Raw genomic sequence first — 25559 nt, forward strand, 5'->3', positions numbered from 1 at the left:
CTGAGGAGCTGTTCTTGCATGGCTTTCCAGGCCCATCTTTTGCAGGCTCCACTCCCATTAGAGGGCAGCCGCAGAACTTGTCCCATTCTCTGAGCGCCTGGCACACCTCGGCGACACCCGAGAGCTAGGACCGCGCTTTAGATGCCTCTTTCCCCAGCTCGGGCCCTCACCTCCGCCTTCCTGGCCTCCTGGATTTCCTGAGACCCCCTCCTCAGTGTCCACCTCAGCCACGTCCTCTCCACAGCCACCGCTCAAAGGCGCCCTCGAGCCCCGTAAGCCCGCCATTCTCGCCCCCATCAGTCACCCCGCGACCCCCAGGCCGCGTCACACCCTCGCGCCCTGGGACACCAGCACCAACCCCGGCTCTGTCCTCCCATCAGGGGAACCACTGAAAGAACTCACCTGAACCTTGGCCGCCCTGCTCCAGGGAGGAGGGGTGCTCTGGGCCACGCCCACTAGAGCCACGCCCCTGCTGTTGGTGTGGTCCTGTTTTCTGGCTCCCTCGAGCTGTGAGAGGCGGGGCGCTACAGAGCCCTGCCCCCTCAGAGCGCGCTCCCAAAAAAGCGGGCTCCTTGGCTTCACTTGCTGACAGGCCCCAGTGCCCCACTGTCCTGCCTGCCTCCTAGAGAGTGGAGCCCCGAGAAGAGGCTCTTTGAATGGAAGGCGGGAAAATGGCGGACTCCTCGGAGCGGGACGCGGGGTGAGTTGGGGGCACAGTAGGGCGGGGTTTAGGGGCACCCGAGGGCTGGCCAGAGCCTGGGCTGACGGGTGCCCAAGCGGGAGAACGGGGCTCCTTAGAGCCACTCCCCGAATCCCTCCCAGCCTGGAGGCCCAGGCTCTGAGCATCTCCTGTGCGGCTCAGAGTGGAGTTGTGTGTGGTACTTTGGTGTTGGCAGCAGGTAACTTAGCCTCATGGTTCCTAGCTTTTGCATCTAGGGGAGCACTCAACCTCCTGAGTTCTGTGTGTGACTTGTTCTGTTTTGGTTCCAAGACAGGGTCTCTTGTAAGCCAGGCTTGCTTCGAACTCTCCAGTTCCTGCCACTCTTCCCGCGGGGATGATTAGTGTGTTCCCCCAGCAGCAGCTGGACCAGTCTGCTGCACCACAGCACTGCGGGGATTCATCCTTGTTAGTGAGCTTGGGAAGTATTGGAGCCTGGATAGGTTTTTTTTTCTTAGAATTTCAGGTTTACTTTTTTCCTGAAAGGAGTTTTGAAGCACTGATAAGGGAAGAGTCTGGGGGGGGGGGGGGCTGGAGAGATGGCTCAGTGATTAAGAGCATTGTCTGCTCTTCCAAAGGTCCTGAGTTCAATTCCCAGCAACCACATAGTGGCTCACAATCATCTGTAAAGAGGTCTAGCGCCCTCTTCTGGCCTTCAGACATACAGACAGAATATTGCATACATAATAAATGAATGAATGAATAAATAAATAAATAATTACATTTTTTTTTTAAAAAAGGGGGAAGAGTCGGGGAGTTACAAAATAATCGCTTGAGAGTTATGGTCTGGAAATTGATAAAAATCTACACCTGGGCGGGTTGATGCTAGTGGCAACCACAAGTACTCAGTGATGGTAAAGAAACTCTCCCACCCCACCTGAGCTTCACTAGAAGCCTGCCTGTCAGCACAGGCAGGAGGTGGTGGTGGAAGAATCCCGAGTTCAAGGACAGCCTGAGTTACCTACCTGAGGACCTGTCTCAAATAAACCAGTTTTTGTTTTTGTTTGGTTTTTTGTTTTTGTTTTTGTATTCAAGACAGGGTTTCTCTGTAGTTTTGGAGCCTGTCCTGGAACTAGCTCTTGTAGACCAGGCCGGCATCGAACTCACTGCGATCCACCTGCCTCTGCCTCCCTAGTGCTAGGATTGAATGCGTGCACCGCCACCACCACCTGGCCAGCTTTTGTTTTTGTTAGGAATATTTCTTAGACGAGCCTCTCTGCCAACACAAATAATTCCAATCAGACCAAATTAGACCGAATAAAAGCTGCCCATGTTTGATGGAGCGCCCCTGGGTGGCACCAGGAAAGCATGGTGAGGGGAAGAGAGAGAAGGGGAGACCACATGTTCATATTTTGGGGGACAGCCTAAAAACCCTGTGGGAGTGGTCCTGACCCTCCCTGGGGAGGCTTGGTGGGCTTTCCCAGGGGAGGAGGCTTGAAATGGATGCCAGGGGCTGGGGTGACGCTTTCACCCAAACATCCCAGACTCTTGGATATAGGGACCCGACTCAGGTCTGGCCACTTCCTGTGAGCATGGAGTGACATTGGCAAGGGGGGAGTTGGTGGGCTCATGAGAGGCGTGGCTGGAGCGGCTTCCCATTTACTGTCATCCGGGAGACCTCAGGCAGCTGTTGGTTGAGGGAGATGAGAAGGCAGGAGGCATTTGTTATCATTGGCCCTATGAATAGGGCTAGCCATGGGAAGTCATTAACTGCCAGAAAGAATGGGACAGAGAAGTGCCCTAGTTGTACAGGTGAGGCTCAGGTGTACAATTGGGACACACTAGCAGATAAAACCAGATTTTAGTTGTTAGGTGTCCTTGATCCAGGAGAGTTGGTACCAGTGGTGAAGTCCCAGGAGCTGGTGCAGGTGTTGGCGTTTTCTGGAGAGCGCTTTGTAAGTTGGTCTTGGCCCAGATGGCCAGAGTGACCTGTAAAATATGCGTAAAAATGGGTGGGGTTCAAACAGGCTCTGGAGGGCTGGAGAAATGGCTCAGAGGTTAAGAGCACTGACTGCTCCTCCAGAGGTCCAGAGTTCAATTCCCAGCAACCACATGGTGGCTCACAGCCATGTATAATGCGATCTGGTGCCCTCTTCTGGCCTGCTGGCATACATGGAAGGAATGTTGTTTTTTGGGTTTTTTTTGGTTTTTTGTTTTTTGTTTTTTTTTTTTTGTTTTTTTTTTTTTTTTTTTTTTTTTTTGGTTTTTTGAGTCAGGGTTTCTCTGTGGTTTTGGAGCCTGTCCTGGAACTAGCTATTGTAGACCAGGCTGGTCTCGAACTCACAGAGATTTGCCTGCCTCTGCCTCCCGAGTGCTGGGATTAAAGGCGTGTGCCACCACCGCCCAGCACGGAAGGAATGTTGTATACATAACAAATAAATCTAAAAATTAAAAAAAAACAGGCTCTGGAAGACTGTTAGTTGTTTGTTTGGGGTTTTTATTATTATTATTATTACCAGACCTGATTTTTGATACAGCAGTAGAACTTTTTCCAGAAACCTGTAGGTATCTGTAAGAGAACTGGAACAGATTTACATCTTGGTGTCATAGCAAAAGGCTATTGCTTTAGGTTAGAAGGTTTGCACATTTTAGAAGACAATTAAAGGGAATTGGGAACTCTGGATTTTTAAGATACACCTGTTAATCTGAACTATGAAGCCTTGAAACAGGCACACCTGTTTGTATTTTAGCAGGAAACTTCAAATGAAGTAATGAGCTACCAGTACCTTAAGTTGTCAAATGCCATGGATGAAGTAATAAGTGAACAGTACCCTAAGTCACCAAATGCCATTAGACAGATCTAAGGGGATAAATGGGCAAAAATGAGACACCTTTTTTTAGCTACACAGGCAATCCCAAGTCTCTCCTTAGTCCTCGGAGAACATCAGCCTGGAGGCAGTGATTGCCGTTAGCTGCTGGGTACAAGAGGCCCCAAGATTTTCCTGTGGGGGGAAGATTTAGTCCACCTGTCATGGCAGGATGAGAAGATTGAGTCCCCGGGTGGCATCCAGGAAGCTGAAGAGGTAAAAGGCCGCTTTTTGGTCTGTGGGTGTCTTTGCAAAACCCAAAGGCAAGCCTCAAGGCGGAAGATCTTTGTAACCATGTATCTTCTTGGAGGAGCTATAGGTGCCATGGGAGCTGGCATGTCTGTGTTAGAAGCACTTTTGTTAAATTGCCATACTCTCAGATCTGTAAAGGCACTTGAGAATTGGGCACCATTACCTGGTGTATTTAAACTGGACATATAAGCTAAATTTAGGCATGTATTTTATCCAGTTAGTTACAGCTTACCAATGCTAGTGAATGTAAGACGATTAAAAGGAATATTTTAATAAGTCAAAGAATACTAGCACACTGTCACAGAACTCCCTGTGGAGACCCTGTGAGCTTCCAGCTCACAGATCACAGAGATCTGAATGAAAAATGAGGATGTGGCCCAGCAGTGGTGCTGCAGGCCTTTAATCCCAGCACTTGGGAGGCAGAGGCAGGTAGCTCTCACCAAGGCTTTTACACAGAGAAATCCTGTCTCAAAAAGAAAGAAAGAAAGAAAAGAAGTAAAGAAAGAAAGAAAGAAAAGAAGTAAAGAAAGAAAAGAAAAGAAAAATGAGGACATGACTGCTCCAACGTATATGGTTGAGCAGAAGGTTTATTGTAGATATGAGGGAAAGTACAGCCAGAGGCATCAGGAAGAGTCCATACTGAACCTGCCCAGCAGCCTGAACCAGGCCATGAGAAGAGAGAGAGGGAGCAAAGAGAGCACTAGAAACATACAGACCAAGTGGACAAAATGGCTGAGTTATATAGAAAAGAGAAGCTGGGGAACTTCAGGGTAGGGGCAGGGTATGCCTGCCAGGCTGGCTCTGTGACAGGCACTTGGGATGCTGAGAGATGATAAGTTAAGTAGGCCCCTCACTTAGACACTTGACCCAACGAGGTCCACCTGCCTCTGCCTCTGCAGCTTATAGACTTGTACCACCACACGCGGCCCCAGGCCGGCTTCCTTACTCGCAGGTAAAGGTGCTGCCACCAAGCCTCATAGCCTCAGGATTCCCAGGACCCAACTACAAAAGTCATCCTTTGCCCTCCCGTGTGTCAGAGGACGTGAGCACCACATACTGCATCAGATTTAAAAGGCTGAAGTGCTACAGAGAAGAGGCCGGTGGGTGGAGCCTCCTGATCAGCACTATACCTCAGACTTCCAGCTCTTTACACGGGTAGTGATGGGCACAGGTCAGGTCAAGGCCATGTTGCTGAGGCCTCCGTGATTGATGGGCAGACCCCGGGGCATCCTGAGGGACCACAGCAGGTGCACCTGCCCTGCTTTCCAAAGCCAAGCCCCTACCATCTGTAGGCTTCAGGAAGAAGCCAGCAGCAGAGGCTTAAGACCCCCAGAGCTGGACTGCTGGGGACTGAGCTCAAGTCCTCTGCAAGAGCAGCAAACTCTTTATCCTGCAAACTGTCTGTCCAGCCCTGGTAGGAAGATGATGAGTTCTCAGCCAGCCTGGGCTGTAGCGTGAGACCCTGTTGGTGGGTGCGGGTGTGTGTGTGTTAATTATCACTGAACAAGCCTGACAACCTGAGTTTGGGTCCCCAGAAGCCACGTACAAACTGGATGCAGTAGTGCCTGCACTCCTAGCACACCCTACAGGGAGATGGGAGGCCAAACAGGAGAGTCTGCAGGAGTGAGGACTGGCTAGCCTGGTATACGCACCCGTGGATGAGAAGGTGGAACGTGACCTATGCTGAGATTGTCCCCTAACCTCTCTGGAGGCACCACGGTACGCACAGTTGGTGGCACTTACACAGCTGCACTCACACAGACATACACAGAATAAATAAAAATGAAAATATTTAGAGAATACAACTATTTGGGGACATGAGCGATGTGTGACCCAAAATGTGCTATGTCAGCAAAGTTTTGTTGCCACATGGCCCACGCATTGTGTCTGTCAACTTTGGTACTAGAATAGCAAAGTTGAGTAGTTGCTGGTCATGACAGTGACCGGGGAGCCTAGGAAACTGACACTTTGCAGAGAAAGGCTGTGTCACCGTCCTCTCCCCAACCTGCCATCTCATCCTTACCATTGGACTCTTCCCTCCTGTCTTCTCCAGCCCCTGTGCTTGCAAATCCTCAGCCCCAGCCCTTCCGAAGCCCTCCCACCTCTCTGGCTGTTGTCACACCAGCCTGATGAGACAGGGATCTTCCTGGTCGGGAAGCTCTGATCCCTGTGGGCCAGTATTCTACTGCCTTCAGGAGGAAGTTGGTCTTGTGGGGGTTCCACCTCCTGCTTGTCTAGGGACGACCTTCACATGCCCCGCTGCAGCTGACAGAAGGTGGCTCTGGCCTCTGCAGATCTTGTAGATGGATGAATAGCACATCTCTCTTCTCTCTTGTAGGAAGCCCGCAGCCACTGGTGCCCCCAAGACAAAAGGAAGAAGAGTACAAGGTGGGCGCTTTAAGGAAAGTTTTGTTTTGTTTTGTTTTGTCTTCATCAACGATTTTTGTTCAATTTTTTTATTACACGTGTATTGATCTCTTTGGAGGGGTGTGCATATTGTATCATGAGTATAGAAGTCAGAAGGGAACTTGTGGGAGTCAATTTGTCATCAATCAAGCTGGGCAGCAAGCAAGTGCCTTACATGCTGAACCTTACTGTTCTCTGAGAAAGTCTCATGGAGCCCAGGTTGCCGGTCAGCTCCTGATCCTCCTGCCTCAACCTCCAGGGTGCCATCTAGTTCATGAAAGGGGTTTCTTGGGGGCAGGGGAGACAGAGACAAGTCTGAAACTTCCACTGCTCAGTGGCATGCCTTTGGGGACTCGGGGTTGTCTTTGTCCCTGAGGTGTCCTGTGACTGTAGTTGTCCTTTGGAGAGTTGAAGTCCCTCAAAAGTGTAGCTCTAGATGTGCACAGGCCACAGATCCAAGTTCCTTCAGAAACCTGTGGAGCTGCCCGGTGTGGGTGCTGGAAGAGCAAGTACTCCTCAGCCTCATAGGCTCCTTTTTTTTTGTTACACTTCGTGTGGGGCAGGTAGCACATGTGGCACACACATGGGGGTTAGGCATAATTTGGGTGGTTGTTTCTCTCATTGCACCATAGGAGTCCAGAGGACTAAACTCGGACCCTCAGGGTTGACAGTGATCACTGGACCTGGTTGAGTTTGGGGCTTGGGGTTTGGTCTTAGGGATGGAGCCCAGGGCCCCACATTTGCTAGGCAAGCGCCTAACCACTGACCTATATGCTCAGCAGATATTTTGTTTGTTTGTTTACTGCAATGGCAGAAGTAGAATTGGGGCCCTCACTGTGCCAATTGAGCACCGTGCCACTGAGTGGCCCCAGCCTGGCAGTTTTGTGTGTAAGCTATGACATGTTTGCATGCTGCCTGGTTTTGTTAACACTGGCCAGGCCAGATGCCCCAGCCACCGCCAAGGGGGCCTGGATCTGTGCGTGAGTCTCATGAGGGTCCACCCGTGATAAAGGCTGGAGTGGTGGTGAGGACAGAGCATGGACATAGGCCTCCCCAACCCAAAGGTACAGAGTCTGACACGGCTCACGTGTGCCCCAGCTTCCCTGCCCCTGGGCTGCTGTGGGCTCTTCTCCTGTCTTTAACTTTATTGTTACTTTTTAATCTGCTAGCTTCATTTAATTGAGAAACATGAGTGGTCAAGGTACAAACGACCACAGACCAGCTGTAATGAGAAATCTGGAGTCTTCCATGGTTGGCAAGCAGGGTCTGAGAGCTGGCCTGGGCACATAGACCAGTGGGCCTGTTTGTCCTGGCTGCAGGCTCAACACGTTTAAACTGAACCAGGGTCAGATTCCTACATCTGGGCTGCATTCTCCAAGCTTTTTCCTGGCAAAAGCCCCAAGCAGAGTCTGACTTGGCCTTTTACGTCCATTACCTATGCTCTCAGAGCCTCTGCAGGATCTCAGCGAGAACCCCCAAATCCATGCCAGCATGGCCATTCCCTCACAACAGTTAACATCATCTAGGGTTACAGGAGTGGATCTCTATCCCTCTGATTTAAAGATAGGAAGGTGGGAATACTAAGACCACGGTGGGCAGCCCAGCTTTACTGTACTGAAGCACAAACAGAGATGGACTCCACCAGAGAGGGATAGACCCAAAATGCTGTGGGATTTGTTGTTTTGTGTTTTGGTAGGTGGGAGGGGGGTGTGCACATGAATGTAGATGCTCTTGGACACCAGAGAGAGTGTTGAATCTCCCAGAACTGATATTACAGTTGCAAGCATCCCTGTGGGTGCTGGGACCCTAACTCCAGTCCTCTGCAAGAGCAACAAGCGCTTAACCACTGAGCCATCTCTCCTGTTCCTTTTTTTTTTTTTTAAATTGCACTTATTTACTGAAGGTGAGGGGGATACCAAGGTGCACATATAGAGGTCAGAGGAAGGCTCTTGAGAGTTGAACCAAAGTCATCAGGCTTGCTTTCAAGCCCTCCACCCAGTGAGCCATCCCACTGGCCCCTGGCTTTCACGGTCTAGAATGTTTCTATCTTTGAACTTACTTGGCACTTGCTCCTACTCCAAGGACCCACATACAAGAGATGTTCCATCAGTGTCTTATGAACACTGAGTGTCCTGTGAAGGTACTAGTTGCAGTAGCTGCCATGTGCATACTGGGGAGACTGAAGGAGCCAGTCTGCATCGGGCTGTAAGGCTGGTGCTTTTCCTGTCATTGGCCCCGGCTCTCCACTGTGGGGTCCTGCTCATGCTCTATGTCTTCACGCTGCAGCATTCCTCTTCTCTAACAGACACTGTTGGTTAATTAATAAAGAAACTGCTTGGCCCTGATAGGTTACAACATAGGTGGGGGGAGTAAACAGAACAGAATGCTGGGAGGAAGAGGAAGTGAGGTTAGAGGCCATGCCACTGCTCCTCTCCAGGGCAGACGCGATGAAGCTCTGACCCAGGATGGATGTAGGCTAGAATCTTCCTGGTAAGCGTACCTTGGGATTACACACATTAATAGAAATGGGTAATCAAGATGTAAGAATTAGCCAGTAAGAAGCTAGAGCTAAGGGGCCAGGCAGTGTTTAAATGAATACAATTTATGTGTTGTTATTTTGGGGCATAAGCTAGCCAGGTGGCTGGGAGCTGGGTGGCAGGAATGCAGCCCGCAGCTCCTACTACACACTGTGTCATCTGCAGGAGGAAGAGTGGTTGAGTCCAGATACCTGCAATATGAGAAGAAAACTAAGAAGGTAATGGAGTCTTTTACTCTTGGAGCCACTAGGAATGGGTGGAGGGCACGTGGCAGCTGCAGCCCGATCCTGGAAGACACCATTGGGGCCTTTGCCGCCTCCAGGTTTTGGGCACAGTCCTGAGTCTCTGGTGAGAGTGACACCAGTGTCCATCAGTCGTATGTACCTCCTCTGCCCCTCCTGTTTTGAGGGCCTCTGTTCTGTCAGATCTGTCCTCCAGCACTATCCTTTCACACCCGGGAGGCTCCTGAGTGATGGGCAGTGGCAGCGGCACTCGGTGTGGGCCACAGGCACAGCTGGCAGGGGTGACGTTCACTTCTGCATCTTCCTGTGTGATACTTTTTCAGCTGTCAATAAGCAAGGCTGGCAGGTCTTCCTGAGGCCCCAAAAGCTGCACTGCATTGCAAGAATGGGGGAAACATGTTGGGGTCAGCTGCAGGCTCATCCCTGTGGTGACACATCCCTGGAGCACAGGATCCAGTTCCAGGTTGTCTGTCACGGCCAGGCAGGACTGCTGAGCACAGGCTTGGTTTATGACAATCAGAAGGTTAATTTCCCATCTGGCCTGTGCCCCAGGAAGTGTGGTGAGGGTTCCCAGGATTCCTGAAGCTGTGACTGGAAGTCTGGTTTAAGGGAAGGGATTCTCACATCACCCTGCAGACAGCTTTCCCAAGCTACTTATCCCTGCTTCCATTCACCCTGTGGCTGTTGCCACCTTGAAGGCTTGGCCACAGTGCCCCCATGTGTTTATACAAGGCATTTTGGTTCTGGTACCCCATCAGGTGACCTTGGTCTGGCTGGAGTCTTGAGTGTCTGTTGTCATGGTAACATTAGCCTGCACTTTCTCCTGAGGCTGAATGGATCTCAGAAGGGCCGGTCCTGAGTGGAGCCCACTTCCAGCTGAGCAGCCCTTTCCCTGAGTGTGGGGCAGATGATCTTGAGTTTCAGATTTCAGTTGTGGATAAGGGGTGCTCGGGCTGTGCTGTGTGCTCCCATTCCTCCTGAACTGCTACACCATTTCACGTTTCTCCCAGGCACACTTCTGTGACTTCAGTAGGTGTCTCCAAGGCAGTTGGTGGTGGGCATTGCTCTGCATTGGTCCTTGTTATTTTTTTGTGTGTGTGTGTACGTGTGTGTGTTGCAGGTTGTGCAACCATGCATGTACACATGGATGGATGCCAGAGTGAAATCTTTCTTTTGTGACAGGATTTCACTGAACTGCCAGCTCTTGGGATCCTTTTGTGTTCCTCATCCCTTGCTAGGGTGAGAGGTTCTTGTGGTGAAAGACTTAGAGGCCCCTTAGCACTACTGCACCCCCTTCCTCGGAACCAGAGCCCTGGTAACCAACAACACGTGCACGAGAGCTTTGAGTACTTTCCATCTCCATTGTATAGACCTGGACCCTGGAACTGGGGTGAGACGACCTTGTAACCGTCATAACATTGATCAAGGTTCCTCCTTGTAACTATGACATTGATCAAGGCTCCTCCTTGTAACTGTTACAACATTGATTAAGTAGAGTTAGCTGACCATTAAATGAACTAGTCAAAATAGTAGACAAATGATTTTTGGGCTTTCCCTTTGATTTTGTACTCCCCCCTCCTTGATTTTGTGTTTTTTTTTTCCTTTAAAAGAGCTTGTAATAGACAAAGCAGTCGTCCTTCTCCTCTCGAGGCTGGGGGACCTCTGCCGCGGCAGAATAAAAATTCCTCTTGCTATTGCATCAACCGAGTTGTGAATGTCTCTTGGGGCGACCTTCTCCTTGGTGGGGCTTTAGGGCCCAACAGTGGATTTGTTTCTGTGTAGATGCTGGGGATTCAAACTCAGGTCTTCAGACTTGCAAAGTGACTGCCAGACTACACACCACACAGCCCTGCTTGTTGGACGTTAAATTCTCATTTTGTTGCTGGTTTGTTTGTTACATGTTCTACCTTGGACATTTTCTCGCTAGTGAGTCAGGGTTTTCAGTGGTTGGCTTTCGTGGCCTGTTGTCAACAGCCACAGGCAGCAGCTCTCGTGTCATTGAGCACAAGTTCTGAATTTGCTTTCAAAAGACCAATCAATATTCCAGCCCGGCGGTGGTGGCAGGCATAGGCGGATCTCTGTATGTTTAAGGCTAGCATGGTCTACAAGAGCTAGTTCCGGGAGAGATAGGGCTGTTGCACAGAGAAACCCTGAAGCATGATTAATAAACGCTCAGGGTCAGAAATTGGGTTTCAGTCTGAAGGTCTAAAAAGCAAAACAGCCAGCCACTGGCTCTTGCCTCTCCCTCAGTCTGAAATGGTGATCCTGCCTCCAGATTTCTCAGAATGAGACTATGTCTGAGAACTGTCTCCCCCATCCTATTCCTCTGTAGGGCTGGGATTAAAGGTGTGTGACACCATAACCTGGTCTGTAAGGCTGACCAGTGGGACTGTTTTACTCTCAGATCTTCAGGCAGTCTTTATTTATTAAAATACAAAAGAAAACCTATCTCACCCCCCCCCCCCAAATAAAAGACCATTATGGATTTTTCTGCCTTTTTTCTTTTATGGACAGTGTCTCTCTACATATTCCTACATGGCCGGGACTTAGAGAGATAGAGAGATCCACCCCTCTACCTCCTGAAGGCTGGAATTAAAGACAGGGCAACCACGTCCAACCGCAATTGTTGGTCATCTGTTGTTGGACCTTCTTTAGACTGCCAGTTCCCAAATGATGGCACAGAGACTTCTTATTAATTATGAAAGCTTGACCTTAGTCTAGACCTGTTCCCAACTAGCTCTGGCGGGTGGTGGTGGTGGCACACACCTTTTATCCCAACATTTAGGAGGCAGACAGACCTCTGTGAGTTCAAGACCAACCTGGTCAAAATTTCCAGGGCAGTAGGACTGTTTCACAGAAAAATCTGTCTTAAAAAAAATTACCACGTCTATATTAGTCTACATTCTGCCATGTGGCTCCTTACCTCTCTGTACTGCTGACTCCCTCAGTGTCTCCCTGGCTTAATTATGAGAGCCTCTAATTCTTCCTGAGTTCCCTTCTCTCCTGGAAGCCCCAACTGTTCTCTCCTGCCTAGCTATTGGTCTTTCAGGTTCTTTTTAACCAATCAGAAGGTGCCTTGGGCAGAGACACATCTTTACAGCGTACAAAAAGATTATCCAACAGCAATCAGGTGTGTACACAGACCTGTTGATGGAGCCCAGGCCTTCATGTGCCAGAGCCCAGCACCTGCTGGGGATTGACTGCATGGGCTCCCAAGTCAGCGTCAGGGACGTGCTGGCATGGGGGTCTCAAGACCTGTGATTCTTCTTGGGTTCTGACAGGCTTTCGTGTATGATGTGTGAGGGTGGCATCTGGCTTCGGCACGTGCCCCTTTTAGTCTGGAATTCTTTTTTTTTATTGAGAAAAGGACAAAAAAAGTTTCCACCTCCTCGCAGACTCCTATTTCCCTCCCTCTCCTCCCACCCTTCTCCCCGTCCCCCCACTCCTCATCCCCTCCCTCTCCAGTCCAAAGAGCAGTCAGGGTTCCCTGCCCTGTGGAAAGTCCAAGGTCCTCTCCCCTCCGTCCATGTCTAGGAAGGTGAACATCCAAACTGGCTAGGCTTCACAAAGCCAGAACATGAAGTAGGATCAAAACCCCGTGCCATTGTCCTTGGCTTCTCATCAGCCCTCATTGTTCACCATATTCAGAGTCCGGTTTTATCCCATGCTTTTTCAGTCACAGTCCAGCTGGCCTTGGTGAGCTCCCAATAGATCAGCCCCACTGTCTCAGTGGGTGGGTGCACCCCTCGTGGTCCTGACTTCCTTGCTCATCTTCTCCCTTTTTCCGCTCCTCATTGGGACCTTGGGAGCTCAGTCCACTGCTTCAGTGTGGGTCTCTGTCTCTATCTCCATCCATCACCAGATGAAGGTTCTATGGTGATATGCAAGATATTCATCAGTATTGCTATAGGATAGGGTCATTTCAGGTTCCCTATCCTCAGCTGCCCAAGGAACTAACTGGGGACATTGCCTTGGGCCCCAGGGAGCCACTGTAGGTTCAAGTCTCTTGCCAACCCTAAGGTGGCTCCCTTAACTAAGAATTGTGCTTCCGTGCTCCCCTATCCAACCTTCCTTTATCCTAATAATCCTGTTTCCCCAAGTTCCCCCCATCCTCCCCTTCTCACTTTTCTCTGCCCATCATCCCTTACCCCAATCCCACCCCACCCCCAAGATCCCAATTTTCTCCCCGGCAATTTTGTCTACTTCCCATAGCCAAGATGATAACTATATGATTTTCCTTGGGTTCACCTTCTTATTTAGATTCTTTAGGTTCACCAATTGTAGACTCCATGACCCCTATTTATTGCTAGAAACCAATTATGAGTGAGTACATCCCATGTTCATCTTTTTGGGTCTAGGCTACCTCACTCAGGATTGTGTTTTCTATTTCCATCCATTTGCATGCAAAATTCGAGAAGTCATTGTTTTTTTACTGCAGCGTAGTACTCTAATGTGTGTATATTCCACACTTTCTTCATCCATTCTTCCATTGAAGGGCATCTAGGTTGTTTCCAGGTTCTGGGTATTACAAATAATGCTGCTATGAACATGGTTGAACAAATGCTTTTGTCATATTATAGGGCATCTCTTGGGTATAATCCCAAGAGTGGTATTGCTGGGTCCAGGGGTAGATTGATCGCGAATTTCCTGAGAAACTGCCACACTGATTTCCAAAGTGGTTGCCCAAGATTGCATTCCCACCAGCAATGGAGGAGAGTACCCATTCCTCCACAGCCTCTCCAGCAAAGGCTATCATTGGTGTTTTTGATTTTAGCCATTCTGACAGGTGTAAGATGATATCTCAAAGTTGTTTTGACTTGCATTTCCCTGATTGCTAGGGAGTTTGAGCATGACCTCAAGTGTCTTTAGACCATTTGAACTTCTTCTGTTGAGAATTCTCTGTTCAGTTCAGTGCCCCATTTTTTAATTGGGTTAATTAGCATTTTAAAGTCTGAGTTCTCTATATATTTTGGAGATCAGACCTTTGTCTGTTGCAGGGTGGGTGAAGATCTTCTCCCAGTCAGTAGGTTGCCTTTTTCTCTTAGTGACAGTGTCCTTTGCTTTACAGAAGCTTCTCAGTTTTAGTAGGTCCCATTTATTCAATGTTGCCCTTAATGTCTGTGCTGCTGGGGTTACACATAGGAAGCGATCTTCTGTGCCCATCTGTTGGAGGGTACTTCCCACTTTCTCTTCTATCAGGTTCAGTGTGTTCAGACAGATATTGAGGTCTTCAATCCATTTGGACTTGAGTTTTGTGCATGGTGATAGATATGGGTCTATTTTCATTCTTCTACAGGTTGACATCCAGTTGTGCCAGCACCATTTGTTGAAGATGCTTTCTTTCTTCCATTGTATACTTTTAGCTCTTTTATCGAAAATGAGGTGATCATAGGTTTGTGGATTAAAATTCGGGTCTTCTATACGATTCCATTGGTCGACTTCTCTGTTTTTATGCCAGTACCACACTGTTTTCGTTACTGTAGCTCTGTAATAGAGTTTGAAGTCAGGGATGGTAATGCCTCCGGAAGATCCTTTATTGTATAGGATTGTTTTGGCTATCCTGGGTTTTTTGTTTTTCCATATAAAGTTGATTATTGTCCTCTCAAGATCTGTGAAGAATTTTGAAGGGACCTTGATGGGGATTGCATTGAATTTATAAATTGCCGTTGGTAGAATTGCCATTTTTACTGTGTTGATCCTCCCAATCCAAGAGCAAGGGAGGTCCTTCCATTTTCTGGTATCTTCTTCAATTTCTTTCTTCAATGCCTTAAAGTTCTTGTCAAATGGATCCTTCACTTCCTTGGTTAGAGTTACCCCAAGATATTTTATGCTGTTTGTGGCTATTGTGAAAGGTGAAGCTTCTCTGATTTCCCTCTCTGCTTCCATATCCTTTGTGTATAAGAGGGCAACTGATTTTTTGGAGTTGACCTTGTATCTTGCCACATTACTAAAGGTGTTTAAGTTGTAAAAGTTCTTTGGTGGAGTTTTGGGGGTCGCTTATGTACACTATCATATCATCTGCAAATAACGAAAGTTTAACTTCTTCCTTTCCAATTCGAATCCCCTTGATCCCATTATGTTGTCTTATTGCTATTGCTAGAACTTCAAGCACTATATTGAAGAGGTATGGCGAGAGTGGACAGCTTTGTCATGTTCCTGAGTTTAATGGAATAGCTTTGAGTTTCTCTCCATTTAATTTGATGTTAGCTGTCGGCTTGCTGTATATAGCTTTTATTATATTTAGGTATGACCCTTGTATCCCTAATCTCTCCAATACTTTTATCATAAAGGGATGTTGAATTTTGTCAAATCTTTTTCAGCATCTAATGAAATGATCATATGGTTTTTTTCTTTCAGTTTATTTATATGATGGATTACATTAATAGATTTTCGTATGTTGAACCAGCCCTGCATCTCTGGGATGAAGCCTACTTGATCATAATGGATATTTTTTCTAATGTGTTCTTGGATTCGGTTTGCCAATATTTTGTTAAGGATTTTTGAGTCGATGTTCATGAGTGAGATTGGCCTGTAATTCTCTTTCCTGGTTGAGTCTTTGTGTGGTTTTGGTATCAGAGTAACTGTAGCTTCATAAAGGGAATTTGGTAATGACTCTTGGGTTTCTATGTTGTGAAATACATTAAGGAGTACAGGTATTAGGTTTTCTTGGAAGTTCTGGTAGAATTCTGCATTGAAACCATCTGGTCCTGGGCTTTTTTTGGTAGGGAGGTTTTTGATAACAGCTTCTAATTCTTCATGACTAAGGTCTATTTAGATTGTTCACCTGGTCCTGGTTTAACTTTGGTATATGGTATTTATCTAAAAAAGTGTCCATTTCTTTTACATTTTCCAGTTTTGTGGCATACAGGCTTTTGTAGTAAGATCTAATGATTCTCTGAATTTCCTCTGTGTCTGTGGTTATGTCCCCCTTTTCATTTCTGATCTTATTAATTTGCATATTCTCTCTCTGCCGTTTGATTAGTTTGGATAGGGGTTTATCAATCTTGTTGATTTTCTCCAGGAACCAGCTTTTTGTTTCATTGATTCTTTGGATTTTTTCTGTGTTTCTATTTTGTTGATTTCAGCCCTCAGTTTGATTATTTCCAGTCTTCTACTCCTCCTAGGTGAGTCTGCTTCTTTTTTTTCTAGAGCTTTCAGGTGGGCTGTTAAGTCTCCAATATGTGCTTTCTCTGTTTTCTTTAAGTGGGCACTTAGTGCGATGAACTCTTAGGACTGCTTTCATAGTGTCCCATAAGTTTGAGTATGTTGTTTGTTTATTTTCATTGAATTCCAGGAAGACTTTAATTTCTTTCTTTATTTCTTCCTTAATCCAGGTATGGCTCAGTAGTTCAGTTTCCATGAGTTTGTAGGCTTTCTGGGGGTAGCATTGTTGTTGAATTCTAACTTTAATCCATGGTGATCTGATAAGACACAGGTGGTTACTAATATTTTTTTGTAACTGTGGAAGTTTGCTTTGTTACCGAGTATGTGGTCAATTTTCGAGAAGGTTCCATGAGCTGCAGAGAAGAGGTTATATTCTTTCCTATTTCGGTGGAATATTCTATAGATGTCTGTTAAGTCCAATTGATTCATTACCTGTATTAATTCTCTAATTTCTCTGTTAGGTTTCTGTCTGATTGACCTGTCCATTGGTGAGAGAGAAGTGTTGAAGTCTCCTACTATTAGTGTGTGCGGTTTGATGGCTGCCTTGAGTTTTAGTAATGTTTCTTTTACGTATGTGGGTGCTTTTATATTAGGGGCATAGATATTCAGGATTGAGACTTCATCCTGATGAATTGTTCCTGTTATGAGTATAAAATGTTCCTCTCCATCTCTTCTGATTGATTTAAGTTTGAAGTCAACTTTGTTAGAAATTAGTATGGCCACACCTGCTTGTTTCTTAGGTCCATTTGCTTGATAAGCCTTTTCCCAGCCCTTTACTCTGAGTAGATGCCTGTCTTTGTGGTTGAGGTGTGTTTCTTGTAAACAGCAGAATGTTGGATACTGTTTTTGTATCCAATCTCTTAGCCTGTGCCTTTTTATAGGTGAGTTGAGCCCATTGACATTAAGTGATATTAATGACCAGTGGTTGTTAACTCCGGTCACTTTTTTAGTAGTAGAGTTTGTGTGTTTCCCTTCTTTGAGTTGCGCTGGTGAAGGGTCTCTAGATGTCTGAGTTATTGTGGTCATTGTTGGACTCCTTGGTTAGTGATTTTCCTTCTATTACATTCTGTAAGGCTGGATTTGTGGCTATGTATTGTTTAAATTTGTTTTTATCCTGGAAAATTTTGTTTTCTCCATTTATAATGAACGAAAGCTTGGCTGGGTATAGTAGTCTGGGCTTGCATCCATGGTCTCTTAGTTTTTGCAGTACATCTATCCAGGACCTTCTAGCTTTCATGGTTTCCATAGAGAAGTCAGGTGTAAGTCTTTATAAGTAACTTGGCCTTTTTCCTTTGCGGCTCTTAATATTCTTTCTTTATTCTATATGCTTTGTGTTTTGATTATTATATGGCGAGGGGATGTTTTTTTTTTTTTGATCCAGCCTCTTCGGTGTTCTGTATGCTTCTTGAACCTTCATAGGTACATCTTTTTTAGGTTGGGAAAGTTTTCTTCTATAATTTTATTAAATATATTTTCTGGACCGTTGAGCTGCACTTCTCCTTCTTCTACTCCAATTATACTTAAGTTTGGTCTTTTTATTGTGTCCCATATTTCATGAATGTTTTGTGATGAGAGTTTGTTGGACTTGCTGTTTTCTTTGATCAGGGCATTTATTTTCTCTATGTTATCTTCAGAATCTGAGATTCTTTCTTCTATCTCTTGTATTCTGCTGGTTATGCTTGTTTCTGTAGTCTCTATTTGTTTACCTAGATTTTCCATGTCCAGCTGGCCCTCTGTTTGTGTTTTCTTCTTTGCCTCCATTTTAGTTTTCAAGTCTTAAACTGTTTCCATTATCTGTTTGATTGTTTTTCCTTGGTTTCCTAGGGTAGCATTCACTGATTTATTCAATTCTTCAAACTTTCTGTTATACTTCTCATCCATTTTTATAAGGGCATTTTTTACATGCTGTTTAAGGGCCTCTATCACTTTCATAAAGTCAATTTTTTCTACTTCTTCTTGATTAAGGTGTTCATGTCCTCCTGTTGTGAGGTCGCTGGGTTCTGGTGGTTTCATGTTGTTTTTCAGATTGTTGGGTGAATTCTTGCATTGGTGCCTGCCCATCTCTTCCTCCGAATGCTCCCCTATGGATCTTCTTTTACAGGATCAGGTCTCCTTGCCCACTGATGTACCTTCCCATTGATGTCACTCCCCAGTGATGGCTTTCCTGGTGCCTAGATCAGATCTCTGTGCTGCTTGGATAGCTCGTAAACAAAGGGCCTACCTTGCTTGCTGCAGGCAGGCTATTGAAACAAAGGAACTGCTGCCCTCCCGGTTGCCCTCCCGATTCAGATTCGGTCCCAGCACCTGAACAGGCTGAGCTGGGAGATGTTATGTGGCCAAAGAGGGGAGGGAGGCAAACAGGGTGGGGAGGGTTCTGGATGCAAGCTGGGAGGGATAGAAAGAGAGAGGAGGTATTGGGCAGTATAGCCCCTGCAGGATGACCAGGAAGTGTAGGAGGGATGAGGAACATCTGAGTTCCCTGTTCCAGGCTGCTGCTGCACTCACTTACCCCAATGATGGCTCTCCTGGAGCCCAGATCAGATCTCCGTGCTGCTTGGGTAGCTCGTAAACAAAGGCTAGTCTGGAATTCTTAGGGGTGTGCTTTTGAAACATTTTAATTGGAATTGAGTGTACAAATAATGAGATTCATGGTGACTTTTTAAAAACTTAACTACATTTTTATTCATTAGAGAAGGGTTCGGGCCAACTGTACATATGGTTATCAGAGGACAACCTGTGGGAATTGATTCTCACCTTCCACCACGTGGGTCCTGCGCATCAATTTGGTTTGGCAATCTTGGTGGCAAGCACCTTTACACACTGGCCCAACTGCTGGGAGTTTAATCCAAGTTCTCCTCTTAACCAGCGAGTCAACTCTTCAGCTCCTGGTCACACTCAGTCCAGTTACCTTCACTGTGGGTTCTTCAGTATCTGACCCTAAACCCCACAGCCCTTGGCTGTTGTACCACCCGGGGTAGCCAGGTCTGCGTGAGTGTGTGGTCCCTTATGCAGATTGTTCTGAGGGGAGGGCACTGGCACAAGCAGTTGTAGAGCACGATGACCCCGAGTTCCGGAGCCAAGGCCACAGCAGTTCCTGTGCGATCGTGGCCAGGGTGGTCAAGAGCCCCACTGTCAGGCAGGTGAGAAGCAGAGCTTGCACTTTGTTCTTCACAGCTGATTCTCTTGTGCCCTTGAGGGCCTGGCTGGCAGCACCTATGCAGGGTGGAGTCTGCTGCCTGCTGGCCTGACACCTAGGGCCATTGCAGGTGGTTGCCCAGAGTGACCCTCAGGCTTGGAAAACTTCTTTGCTCTAGTCTGAATAGGCTTGTGTAGTTTTGACAAGGAGTAGGTTTTAGTTTTCCTGTTCCATCCTGCTGCCTCCTTATTTCCTACAGAGGGTCACCAGACCCAGTGGTGCATGAGAATGAACCACGACACAACCCCCACTGTGCTCCTTGCCTTTCTTGTACCTGACAGCTGGGCATCCACTGCTGCTGGTGGTGCAGCTGCTGTTTGTGAACTTTGTAGACTTAGGCCATGTAACACCCGATTTGGTGTTACACCCTCGGTACAGTTCGCGCACCACTGTACCGAACGCGAGTCGGGCAAGGGCCTGGAGATTGAAAAGAAGACACAGAGAGACCAGGGTCATTCGAAAGGAGATCAGCCAAATGCCACTTTATTCAGCGTTGGGGGAGTTTTTATCTACCTGACTGCAGCACAAGGATCTCCGCCCAGGCAGGTGGGAAATTACCATATTATCAATGGAGTGAATGCCCTGCAGCTAACCAAGATCTCCACCCAGGCAGGTAGGAAATTACCATATTATCAATGGAGTGAATGCCCTGCAGCTAACCACCAGGCGGGGCAGGCATAGCACAGAAACACACAGGAAGCTTAGTAAGTTGATCATAAACTGTCCCCACAAATGCACCACAGGAATAAGGGAGACCAGGGCCCTACAAGGCCAGGGAGAAGTCAGTGTCTCCTGAAGTCCAGAGTAACCTGTGTAGAAGTCAGCGCATCCTGAGAGTGCCATAGGAAGTCAGTCGCCAGCCCCTCCACAGCACACGCAAACACACACCCATCGAGATGGCAGTCCAGCACGTGTGCCATTAATTCCCATGTCTGATGAACGTAGCTGTCCACTGTTTGACTCTCCCGTGTTCGCAGTCTCAAAACTCCTGCTTCTCCGTCTGACCTTTAAGCAAATGCATCAAAGGTCAAGTGGCCTGACCTCTGACTGACTGTTTACATAACAGGCTTCTGTATCTGCTGGAGGGAAGTCACCAGAGGGAAGAAAGCCCAGCACATTGCAGAAGGTCAAAGGTGAGTCCTGGCTAGGGTTGGAGGGGTGGGACTCTGGCAGCAGGGAAGGAGCTGCCAGGCCTCCCTCAGGACAATCAGGACAACCCATCACAGACTGTCCACAGTCCAGCCTGATCCAAAAGTCCCTCAATTCCCCGGTGATCCTAGATTGTGTCAGGTTGTGAGTGAAAACTTAGCATTAAGGGTCTCTGTCAGAAAGGATGTGGTTCAAGTGTGTGATGGTAGCATAGGCAGAGTGTCTGAGGCCCAACCATATGTCCACAGAACTACTTGCGGATCCAGGAGCTGCTACTTGCTGTCAGTTTAGGATGCTACAGAAATTATAACCAATGGGTTGCCTGACATTTGGACACTTGGGAGGTGGTGGCAAGATCAGAAGTTCAAAGTCATCCTTGGCCACGTGGGCTCCATTGAACCAGGGTGTGCATGAGACCCTATCTCAAAACACAGGAACAAAAATTTCTCTGTTCCCAGGCGGGGATGAGAGCAGCACATGGGCCTGGCTAGGATGTTCTTATGTGCGGCGTGAGCACCTCCTGAAGACGGGCCAGTCAGGAGTCAGGACCTGCCTGGCCTAAACAGGTGCTCACCAAAAGGGACTGACTAGGGTTAGGGTGTATGCAGACATTTTATTTGGATTTTGGCTTCTGATGGATGAACCACAGCTGCCGGTTGGCCCTTGGTGCACAGGATGCCCCTGGCTAGCATCTAGTTGGCCCAGAGGTCTGCAGTACCAAAGCTGAGGAACGTTGTTTGTTGGTTTTTGTTTTTGTCATTTTGTCGTCATTGGTTCTTGTTCCTGATGCCTTGGCACATTTGATGTCCGAGGACAACTCTGGAGTTCTCTCCCTCCAGCTTCCTGCGAGTTCAGGGATCGAGCGCGTCATCGGGCTTGCCAGGCAAGGAAGCATCTTTATGGGCTCAGCCAGCCAAACCATCCCATTTTTTTGACACAGGGCCTCATGTACCCTTGACTGGCCCAAAAGGAATGACACACCTTCCCCAGAAAAGACAGGTGAGCACTGGGGAGCAGACGGTGGGTAGGTCTGACTCCCGGCAGCCAGTCCTCCAGGATGGAGGCTAGGGCTGTGGTGTCCATGGGTCCTTGCTCAGGTCAGTGTGCCCATATACTGAGTGGGGAGACACCCATACACTTCTGGGCAAGGTGTGACCTGACTCCATCCTCAGCCCCGCGGACACCATTTGAACCTATAAAGTGCACAGAGGTTGGGGTTCTGCCATGCCCGGAAGAGCCAGGTCAACATGGCTTACTGGGAATTGAACAGCTGGACCCTTGCAGGATCTACAGGAGACCATGGACATGATGGAGTCGCAGACACTGCTGCTGACCCTGCTGTCTGTGAAGGTGAGCTTAACTGGGACTCACGAAACAGCGTGTGTCCTCTGTCACCTCCCCCACCCCACCTGAGTTGGTCTTGCGACCCACAGATGGAAAACAACCTGGCTGTGCTGGAGGAGAAGGCTGAGAAGGACTTGGTGGCCTTATGCCATGAGAAGGAGCGTCTACAGCAGCGGGTGCTGGAGCTGCGGCACCAGCTGCTGCTCCAGCAGAAGCATCAGGAGCTGGCTACCATCCTGGATGCCCAGGTGGGTTTGAGCATGCTCCTGAGGCTAGGGGTGCATGAGGGAGCCAGGATCAGGATGCCACCACTCACATTCTGCCCGCCCTGCTTAGGCTCCTGATACGAGTGTAGTACTCTGTATGGGACACCTGTCTCTGCCACACAGTCTGCAGAATACTTGGCACCTGCCAGCATTGATGTTGTCCCACCGTGGAGCTTAGCATAGCAACAGGGCCCCGTCCAGGGCAGGTCAGAGGGGGTCCTGTTACCTGGAAGCTGGCCCTTCTTGTGCGAGTGAGCAGTGTGTCTTACAGTGTCCCCTTCTGCCTGCAGATGGAGGTGCTGGGCCCTCTTGAGGCTGTAGCAAAGCGCTTCAAGGAGCAATACAAGACACTGGCCACAGCCTTGGATGCCACACGACATGAGCTTCCCGTGCAGGGCATCCACATGCAGGGAAGTGGGCAGGAACTCCTAGGTAAGAACAGCCTTGCTGTGTGGCATTGCCTCAGCAGGAAGGAGCCTCAAGTCTCACATGCACCATATTCTAGGTGCCTCTACCCTGGGGTGGTGTTGGAACCCGTGTGGACCAAGTAGGACACAGGCAGCTGAGTCACGATTCCAACCCCACGCTGGACCTCACAGCTGGAAGACTCTGGGGGCAGGGTGACCTATCTACCGGCTCTGAGTCCTCTGGGGGCAGGGTGACCTATCTACCGGCCCTGAGCCCTGGGCCCTACCAACAGGGTGGGGGTGTTGAGAGGTCATTTGAGGGATTCTCTGGAGCAGACATCCTCCTTAGGACTTTTTAGCTGCACAGGGTTTACTCTGCCTGGGCTACGTAACAAATGAAAAAGGTATGGTGACCTACATTTATTGTCTGACTCTTGGGAGGCTGTGAGTTCCAGGCCAGCCTGAGCTACAACACAGTGAGACCCTGGCTCCATAAAAGAGCATAGTGTTGACCTGGAAGCTGTAGCGATCCTCCTAGCAAACTGCCCCTCGCAAGTCTGTACCCAGCAAAACCCCAGCACTGACGGTGAGGTGAGGACACGACACAGCAGGAACAGGTCCTTTAACCCTCATGACCTTGCTGGGTTGTGTGTGGTGCAGGTCTGTGCCTGGGACACACAGCTGCTACAGATACCAGAACCTCAGCTCTTTAGATCCGGAGGCCAGGAAGTGCAGGTCCAAGCCACATCTGGCAGGTGCATCCTGCTTGTCGCTCGTAGTGGAAGGACAGAGGGTGAGAGAACAGAGCAGCGGCTTGCAGCCTGAAGCCCCAGCTCCCCTGGTCCACAGGAGCCTCCTGGGCAGCAGTCACAGAAGCACCTGTGCGCTCCCCACTGGGTTTGTCTTCCCAGCATGCACTTGGCACCCACACTCCAGGGACGAGTGAGATCTCCTAAGATCCCTCCCTTTGGCCCTGTTCCCTGAGTGTGAGAGAAGAGCCAACGCTGCACAGCTCAAACAGCTGCTGCTTTGGGCACCGGAGTTCTGCTAACAGCCTGTATCTCCACAGATGATCTGATGCCGGCCCTAAAGACCACCCTGCAGCTCCTGGGCGAGCTGGGCATCTCCTCCCCGGACGCCAGCGGGCAGGTGCCAGACACCAGCGCGCAGGTGTCACACCTGCTGGAGGAACTCAGGGACTTGATTACCAAGAAGGACCAAGAGCTCTGCTGGAGGTGGAACCCCACCCAGCTGCTATCTCAGGTGAAGACTGTTTGGGCTTTTGAGGACTCAGCTATTGAGTGCCTCACTACTACAGCACTGTTCCACTCCTAGCCCACTTCTGAGTTCTGAGACACTGGGACCTTGGGTGCAGTGAAGCCATCAATTCATACTGTGCCAGAGTCCAGCAGAGTAGGACTGGGGACCGTAGAGATCTGAGGTCACCACGGGCAAGGAAAGCATCCCACACTCAGTCTCATGCCCTAGATAGGGCAGCTCCAGGTCAGCAGGGGACAGAGAGAGCCTTTTCTGAGCCGGACAGTTGCTCAACACATGTTAAACGTCATTCAGAAGTCAGTCTTAGCAGGATGTTTGGGGGTTTCTTTTTGTATGTTTTGTTTTGTTTCTAGACAGAGTTTCTCACTCTGGAACTCGCTCTGTAGATCAGGCTGGTCTCTAACTCAGAGATTCGCCAGCCTCTGCCTGCCAAGAGCTGGGAGTGAAGCTGCACACCATCACTGCCTAGCCACTCTCGTGGTTTCTTGAGGGACATTGTTGTTTTGTGTGTTTTCTAAGACAAGGTCTCAATCTGTAACACCGAGTGTGGCTTTGAACGTGCAGAAATCCTCCCACCTCAGCTTGCAGAGTTCTAGAATGGCAGGTGTGAACATCACACGTGTTGGGGTTTTGTTTTTGTTTTTTTACGTATTTTTATGTTTGGGCATGTGCATGCCAAGGCATGAGTGTAAAGGTCAGAGGACGGCTTTGGGGTCTGTTCTTTCTTTCCACTTTGTGGGCCCTAGTGATCAGACTGAGGTCATCAGGCAGGCTTGGCCATTTTGGCCACCTCCAAAAAAATGCATTTAAGGAGATGCCCATAGGAGTTCTCAGGGATTCTGAAGCGCCGTACCCAGCGCTGGCCTACAGAATGGGTCAGCCATCACTCATATGGAGCATAGACTGAGGATGTCTCCCTGTGCTTGTGACCACTGTATGGCCACAAGTTTTCCCAGTCAGTATCTGAGCAGTACCTGGTATTCACTCTTGGACACATGCCCTCCTTCTAGGGGCTCTTAAAGTCTTCAGACACCTGGCCTTTGACCATGTGGTAATGGCTGAATCTCACATCTAGCTTGGCACCAACAAGGTCTCCTCACATCAAATTTGCCCACTGTTGAGGGTGTGGGGCACTGAGGTCCCAGGTGAACAGGAGGATGAAGGATGCATTCAAGGCTCACCACACAGCTCTTTCCTGCTAGGCCTGGGGGCACAGATCTGTCAGCTGTCTCAGATGCTTGGGGGCTGAGGCAGGAGGGTCATCAGTTTAGGGTCAGCCTAGGAATCTTAGGTGCTGTCTCCTTCAAAAGAGGGAGAGCTGGGGACGGAGGGAACTCAGTATACACAGGCCCTGCTTCTGTTTGCAGCGCCATATGGACACATGCACACTTGCCCCCAAGTTGGCAGCCACCCTTGTTGACTTCCAAAGACACCATTAGGGTCCTGAGATCAGCCAGCAAGGAAAGTCTGGTGTCCTGAGTTCAGTCCCCAGGATCTGTATGGAAGGAGAGAACCTATTTCTCTAACAAGTTTGTTTTTCTAAGATCTCCTTTAGAGTTCTTGGCCAGAGGCGAAGTTGTCCCTTCTCTTTCTTCTGCCCACAGGATCTTCAGTCTGGCCATGGAGCTTTCTTCCCAGGCCAGCAAGGAGGCAGCCTTGATGAACCAGGAAGTCTGGGAAGAGGCCCAGGGCACCCCTTCGTGCAGCCAGTGGTACTTCGGTCCAGAGGCAGCAGACAGCACCAATGTCCACACTCCTGGTGGTGGGGTGTAGGGATAAGCCCAGCCCATTAG

The 25559-nt window shown here is 48.7% G+C and overlaps 1 protein-coding gene across 1 annotated transcript; it reads left to right on the forward strand.

Annotated features, from left to right (window-relative positions):
- The first annotated feature begins 567 nt into the window (after window positions 1-567).
- LOC142836624 (HAUS augmin-like complex subunit 8) lies at window positions 568-25559 on the forward strand. The gene is made up of 10 exons (XM_075951043.1): window positions 568-700; window positions 6116-6165; window positions 8886-8938; window positions 20389-20455; window positions 21412-21470; window positions 21756-21821; window positions 21905-22063; window positions 22372-22513; window positions 23558-23751; window positions 25371-25559. The coding sequence occupies exons 1-10, from the start codon at window positions 657-659 to the stop codon at window positions 25557-25559; spliced, it is 1023 nt and encodes a 340-aa protein (XP_075807158.1). The 5' UTR covers window positions 568-656.

Source organism: Microtus pennsylvanicus, chromosome 16 (assembly GCF_037038515.1).
Source record: "Microtus pennsylvanicus isolate mMicPen1 chromosome 16, mMicPen1.hap1, whole genome shotgun sequence".
In the NCBI taxonomy this organism is placed as follows: domain Eukaryota; kingdom Metazoa; phylum Chordata; class Mammalia; order Rodentia; family Cricetidae; genus Microtus; species Microtus pennsylvanicus.